The 7,517-nt window shown below is 45.3% G+C and overlaps 1 protein-coding gene across 2 annotated transcripts in view; it reads right to left on the bottom strand.

Annotated features, from left to right (window-relative positions):
• pudp (pseudouridine 5'-phosphatase) overlaps positions 1-7,143 on the bottom strand; it is a 10,888-nt gene extending 3,745 nt beyond the window's left edge. Inside the window, exons 1-3 of one of the 2 annotated variants that reach the window (XM_032506588.1) lie at positions 6,966-7,143; positions 5,911-6,129; positions 5,525-5,832 (exon numbers count right to left, since the gene is read on the bottom strand). In XM_032506588.1, the coding sequence (XP_032362479.1) occupies positions 5,564-5,832; positions 5,911-6,129; positions 6,966-7,041 (564 nt within the window). In that variant the 5' untranslated portion in view covers positions 7,042-7,143 and the 3' untranslated portion in view covers positions 5,525-5,563. The remainder of the gene's footprint in view (positions 1-5,524; positions 5,833-5,910; positions 6,130-6,965) is intronic. The other variant, XM_032506586.1, reaches the window with a different exon arrangement.
• Positions 7,144-7,517: the final 374 nt, after the last annotated feature.

Raw genomic sequence — 7,517 nt, 5'->3', positions numbered from 1 at the left:
TGCCTCTTTTCAATGTTTTTGGCGCTTTTGTCTGCTATGCCACTAAGCCTGAAACCGGAGGAACAATGACGGCGGAAATGAAACGAAGGTCCCTTCCTAGTCCACCTAATCTGGAGCAATTAAAGATGGTAACTACCCAGCGGGCTGGAGGAATGACCCTCGACTCGGCTGGAATAAGCACACACTGGGAAGGATTATAGAAGCCGAGATAACAGGTGGACATAGCTGTGTAATCTACACAAATAATTTAAAAAAAAGCTATAATATGCCTGGATTTCCCAGAATGCATCACCAGCTCCGTCTCTTATGATTGACTGTGTGTAGAAGGATCATGAGCTTTACGTCGGGATGTTGCTGCTTTTGTTCCCAGGAGAGCCGTGACAGGAAGACGTACGAGACAACAGAAGCAATCAAATCTGCCTGTTATTATGTCCCGGTCAGGGCTGAGGTGCATGATGGGAGGCTTTAACAAGCCGACGCGGCCGCGTGTTTCGTGCATCATGCATGCGTGCAGTTGCAGATGAATAAGCGACAGTGACAGATTGTCTGCAACATCTCTGAAATGATCCCGCAGCCTAGGGCAGGGTGAGCGAGGGGGGGGGGGGGGGGGGTGTAACAGTCCCGTTGCTCTGGTCGAGGAGAGCAGAAATAAAAACTAAAGCCGGCGTTAACGATGGACAGACTCCAAGTAGAAGTGTCGGCATCGGATCTCAAAGGTCACACAGGCAGCCTGGAGGGGTCCAGGGATGTTTCTGAACTGGCTGACAATCCTTTATGTAACCAGGGGTCTTCAGTGGTTTTTAGGTCAAGGCCCCCTCAGCTGAGAGAGAGACTGAGTAATGACCCCCGACTACACACACGGTCAAAGTCCAGGCCAGCGGGCCAAATGTCTATTTAGGTTCAGCAAATATTTGGGCCCAGATAGTTTTAGTTCCTTTTCCAACATTTGTTGCTTTTTGGGTGTTTTTCTGATCTATTTTCAAAGTTTTTGTTAGTTTTTCTGGCATTAGTTGACTTTTCTAAAGCATTAAAAAAAAAGTTATTTTGAGGAAGAAATAATGTGAATTTCTGTCTTGTTCACCCCCCCCCCCCCCCCTCGATGGTTTTATCACTTTCTCCAGTCTTTCTGGCCCTTCTCTTCTATGACAGCTAAGGAAATGTTTTTCCCTGACTGGTTTGGGGGGTTTTTGTGGACTAAATTGTAGTTCTTTTTTTTTTACGGAAAAAATAATTGAGGAAAATATTTTTTTAAACATAATTTGGCCCTACTTCACTAACTCTGAGGACCCCCCACCCTCTGTTGAAGAGCTCAGATATAAAGAGTTGCAGGAGTCCAGTAGAGATGTAATAAATGCAGGAATTAGTCTTACTTCAGCCAACAGTCTTAGCTGGAAGGAACAGGCTTTTACAACAGGACCGATGGGTTTTATTAAATCACACCCAGAAAGGTCTGTGCAGGGTGAGCCCCTCTGAAGACATACAGAACTTATTACTAAGTGTGATTTGTGTGTTTGGATTTTCTGGTTTGTTTGATATAAAGGGAAGAATACACACTGGGTAGTTGACAAGAGGACAAGAGCAAAAGAAGCCAGTCAAGCGATGCCAAGACAGAAGAGAACTGAGTTCTGATGATTTCTTCACTTAGTTAGCAATGTGACAAATGAATGAAACACTGAGTCTGACACAAAGTAGGAGAAAACAGCATAAAATATGTCTAAAGGTGGGAAAGTACAGACTGAATACGCACAGAAGCTCCACCATGTAAACACGTCTGGTAACTACTACACCATGTCCGGTAACCAACACGTCTGGTAACTACAACACCATGTCAGGTAACCAACACGTCTGGTAACTACAACACCATGTCAGGTAACCAACACGTCTGGTAACTACTACACCATGTCAGGTAACCAACACGTCTGGTAACTACAACACCATGTCAGGTAACCAACACGTCTGGTAACTACTACACCATGTCAGGTAACCAACACGTCTGGTAACTACAACACCATGTCAGGTAACCAACACGTCTGGTAACTACTACACCATGTCAGGTAACCAACACGTCTGGTAACTACTACACCATGTCAGGTAACCAACACGTCTGGTAACTACTACACCATGTCAGGTAACCAACACGTCTGGTAACTACAACACCATGTCAGGTAACCAACGCGTATTTCACATTTACTTCTAACACAACACATAAAGAGGGAAACTAGGTCATTGCATGCTAGCTTATAGGACGTATTAGCAGCCTGGTTAGCATAGCATATGGTTTTATTTAACGGTTCACCTCCAGACCACCACCACCAAAATCCACAGCCATGAAGTAAGGAACCAAGAGGACGGGGACATCAGGACTGAGTTGCAACAGACGGAGTAAGATCTACAGGAAGTGTAGCATAGACGCAATCAACGAGCACTTAAAGCATTTAAAGCGCCCTCTACCACTTGGCATTTACTTCTATTTGCCATTTCCACACACAGGCCTTTATTCAGACATTTGGAAATCTATATGCTGAAGGTAAATACAGCGAGCTTTGTCAGAGCAGTAATGGGCCAACTTAAATGTTCACATAGAAGAATTCATGTCCTAATTGTAGCTGATGTGAATATGTGGAATAGCAAGCCTTCCCGGGGTGTAAGATGATGCCTGGTATGATTAATGGCAGGGGAAGAACTAGTTATCGCTCCTCTCTCCCGCTCCTATCAGTGTGGGCATGAAGCTCACTTTCATGTTTCATTAATCTTATTCAGGCTGCACACCTGTCGGTAGAATCTCCCCGTCTCATCAACGCTCTTACTCTGGACTCCGCAAAAATGACTTTTACTCTCCGAGGTGAAAAAGTCTCAAATATTGTGAAGAAATAAAGACAATATTTTGAGCTACAAAGTTATTTTAAGGAAAAAAACGTAAAGTATATTCAGCAACAAAGTCGCAATATTTTAAAGGAAAAAAGTCCCAATATGTAGAAGTAGTTCTCTCTATTCCCACCATTGTTGGAGCTCTAATTGCCCCCCCCCCCCTGGGGAGAACACCTTTTAATAAAATCTCCCGTCTCATCCACGGTCTTACTCTGTCTTGTGGAAAATGTCTCTGGCTCTCGGAGGGGAATCCGAGCATGCAGAGTGCCCCCGGCGAGGGCCGAGCTCTCGGTAAACCCCTTAGTGGAGACGTTTGCTGTGCTGCAGGGGGGGGACCGGACTGGTGAAACCACTCTGAACAGGACCCACGGAGCCTGGCTAGCAGGGACTACATGGAGAAAAGACGGCAGGGTGGGTGTCAAACCCTCTCCGCAAGTCTCAAGTTATCTGCATGGACTAAATGTTCAGGACACAACACGCCCCACATGTTGGACACACACAAAAAGGACGTCCAATGATTCAAATGGTCCTACTTTGACCAGAGACCTCAGTCTAGGTCCATGTCCAAATAACTAACCGAGCTGCTGGTTTCTCCATCAGGAGCTGACATTAGGACAGGAAGAGTGGTGGGGGGGGTCGACTTCCTCCCTGTGTTTCTGCCTCTCTCTCCTCTTGTCTTTCTCTCTCCCTCCGTCTCTCTCTCTCTCTTCCTCTGTGTCCCTCCATCTCTCTCTTCCCTTCTATCTTTCTCTCCCTCTATCTCCCCCCGTCTCTGTCTCCCTCTCTCTCTCCCTCTGTTTCTCTGTATCTTTCTTTCCCTCTGTTTCTCTTTCTCTTTCTCCTCTCGCTCCGTTTCTCTCGCCCTCTCTCTCCCTCCCTCTGTCTCTCTCTCCCTTTCTCTCCTTTCTCCCTCTGTCTTCCTTTCCCTCTCCCTCTCTCGCTCTCTGTCTCCTTCTCTTGCTCTCTCTCTCTGTATCTCTCTCTCCCTCCCTCCCTCCCGCAGAGCGAGAGGCAGTGATCATCCTCATTGGTTATTCCCCCGAACACCGTGTTGAGCCTCGTTTTCATATCTCATGAAGAGAAACGCGGGGGGGGGGAATATATATCGATTAGATGTCTCACACTTCCCTTTCTAGATCAAGCTGTTAATGCAGCGTGAGGACAACGCCAGGACTAATGCACTCGTTTAATCAGCCAAAAAATGACAAAAACTTGGACAATAACATGAGAAGATGACATCACATCAAAAAGGCAGAACGATGGGATAAAAGACGTTTTCATCTCTGCTCCTTCCCCCGTAAAGACGAACCTTAAATGTCACGTGACCAGTCAACAACCCCTGATATTGTATATCTTCTGATTATGTGCATCCGACATCCAACGTGACGCCGTTTCTCTCTTCATCTCCTCTTCTCTATTTCCTTCTCCTCTCATCTAAAAACCATCTGCACCCTTCACATTATGATTCATTTCCTATCTTCCTAAAAAACGGGACAATTAAGAGTCCCGATCCAAAGAGCAGCAGCAGATGAAGTAGGTCACACTCACAGCTCCTCGCTGGCTTTAGAGACCCGTTCGCCGGGTGTTTCAGGTCACCCAACACTGCAAAAAATCCCATTTGTAAAAAAACATGAAGCATTAGATTTTTATTCAACATTTTCCACATTTTTTTTTCCATTTTTCCAGTTGTTTTTTGCTCATATCTTTCGCTTTTTTGACATATTTTGTCACCTTTTCTGATTTTTATGACTGCTTTTGTCGCTTTTTTTCAACCCTTTTTGTCGTTTTCGGCGCCTATTTCAACTTTGGTGGCTTTTCGACATATTTGTTGCTTTTTGACGTCTTTTAAAGCATCTTCTGCTGCAACATATTTGCATATTTTTTTCGCTTGGCTTTTTGATGATTATAACGAGACTCTCCATCGTCACCTTCTCTCTCACCTATCTAACAAAGCGTCAGATTACGTTTGCCAGCGTGCATCAAATGGAGCGTATTCCTAAAAAGACAAGTGAAAGATTGAAATCAGCGCAGTGCTTCCCTTTCTCCGTCTGAACGGGATCTAGTCTGATGGAAGTAGGTCAGGCCTCACACTGGTAGCGCTGGCTTCTACACACACATCCACCAGATATCTGGGGTGACTCAACACTGCGAAAGGCTTCCAGAGAGTCTGAAAATACAAACGAGAACACGCAGAGCCTCTGATCAAAGAAAAGCCATCGGCTGACATCCAGCCAGCAGAAAACAACCGCGCTTAGGAAATGTAGTTTGACACGCGGATGACAAAGGGACCACTCACAAGTCGCGTTTTCTCCGACGATTGTCGCTTTATTCCGGACGATTTTGTGCCTTTTTTCCAACTTTCCAAGTAGTTTTAACAGTGTTTGTCTATTTAAAGCTGCAGAGAGTAGAAAGTAGGCCGGGACAGGGGTCCTAGTCCCGATACTGGGTCCCAGTAGCAAACAGTCCTCACACACATACACATATGTAAGAAAAGGCTGTTAAAATCCACATGAATAATATGGATAGGAATATTTATAAATGCATACATACAATACATTTACATACTAAAGCCGGAGGGTTGACCCTGTCCTATCTTTAACCCCTTAGTGTCCTATCTTTAACCCCTTAGTGTCCTATCTTTAACCCCTTAAGTTACCTTCTCTGGAGCAGCCGGGGGGTTGACCCTGTCCTATCTTTAACCCCTTAGTGTCCTATCTTTAACCCCTGAGGTTACCTTCTCTGGAGCAGCCGGGGGGTCGAACCTGGCGGCGCAGACGAGGAACGAGTCCGGTTGAGGTTTGCTGTTCTTCACCTCGGGGTCGTCTCCCAGGACGACGTGGTCAAACAGGCCGAAGAAGTCTTTGTGTCGGCTGGTCTTCAGCTGGAACGTCTCGCCGGCCGAGCTGGTGGCCACCGCCACGGGGACGCCATGGTTACGGAGATGCTGCACCAGCTTCTCCACACCTAGACACATGTTACGTCGTTTTGAGTTGTAAAACATGGCATGGAAGACGTGTTCTTGTAAAAGGCCGGTTTTCCTACCTGGGAGGAGTGCAGCGGAGGGAAAGATCCGCTCTTGAATCCGTCTGGTTTCAGCGAGGAGTTCCTCGGCCGTCAGAGGAAGCTCCAGAGCGTCCCGGATCATCTGGGCAGCATCCAGAGCCTTCTTACCCATCACTGACGACTTCACCGCCCATGTGTACTGCTTCCCAAAGCGGTCGCACACTTCCTGGAAGGACACGGTGTACAGCCGCTCTGTGTCTGGAAATCAGACAACACAAATAGAAACACATCAAATGGCAACAGAAACAGAAAAATGCAGAATAAAGTGTCAAAAACGTCAAAAAAGGCATAAAAAAACAAAATTTTATTACCAAATATGCTGAAAAAAATAAAAACTACAGTATGTCACACATAGTAGCATATATATAGCACACACACTGAATATATACACACTGTATAAATAACTACCATTAAAAATTCTTTATGGGTGAAACGTATGAATGACGGTGTGTAAAACCCATAGACCGTTAAGTCTATGGTAAAACCTCAACATTCAAAGGTTGCTCCCCCATCGCAGAAGCATACATGTTCACCAAGTTCAGCAGTGGTTAACGTTGACTTTCTAAACTTTGTAGCACAAATAATTATATAATATGTATGCCGAATTCATCAGTAAGATACGAAGAAAACAATCAGTAATGATTCCATGTTGTGATAGGAACTTATTTAGTTATTTAGGCCGTGTGAAAATAAATTATAAACTTCTACTTGTGTCGGTGCAGTTCGGCGTGCAACTTTTCTCCACGCAGTAGTAAACGTTGAATTTCTAAGGTTCGTGGCATATATTTATATTTAATATGTACGCCGAATTCACCCGTAGGACATGAGGACAATATACAGTAATGATTCGATGCGATAGCAACTTCTTTATTTAGGCCGTGGGCAAATAAATCATAAACTAGTACTTTTGTCTGTGCAGTTCGGCGTGCAACTTTCCACCACGCGGACTCCAAGTCAGTTAGCGTAGCGGCAAACTTCTATGGTGATAAACAAAACTAGAGCGTGTAAGACACATAGTACTTGTCAAGTAATACCTAATAATAATCCGTCCATGTCGAAAATGACATGGCTCACAGGTTTGTAGGGGCAACCAGAATGAATCGCAGACATGACTCACTACTCGAAGCTTCCGCGTTGAGTACAAGGAAGACGGTTGGTAAGAAGGGAGAGGGGGCAACAAAAAAGTAACCCGGAGACATGTGACCATACGTAAACACATGGCGCTTCTACCGACTCAGGGATGTGTTCTTGTCGTCCCACCGCAAAGGCCACCGGGAAATGAAGTCAACCTTTTTATTCCAAGGCAAAAGAGTCAGCACAGTGGGGGGCGGAGCTCCATCATGGGGCCCGCCGCTGCTACCAGTCACTAAAATTAAAAAACATAAACATATGATGACTGCATATGTTACAATGTGTCACTGTGTCGAATAAAACACGAAGGAAAAAGCCACGTTTGATCAACTTTGTATGAAAACAGTCCAACGGCAATGTTTAAGACACGGGCAGCGACAGCGGATGGGACAGCGGTGGTGCGACCCGGTGTTACGTCTCAACCAGTGCCACACTATAAATGACATAGCATCGAT

The sequence above is a fragment of the Etheostoma spectabile genome, chromosome 24 (genome assembly GCF_008692095.1).
Source record: "Etheostoma spectabile isolate EspeVRDwgs_2016 chromosome 24, UIUC_Espe_1.0, whole genome shotgun sequence".
In the NCBI taxonomy this organism is placed as follows: Eukaryota; Metazoa; Chordata; class Actinopteri; order Perciformes; family Percidae; genus Etheostoma; species Etheostoma spectabile.
The sequence above is the reverse complement of the archived record's forward strand: the minus strand, read 5'-3'. Positions and strand labels throughout refer to the sequence as shown.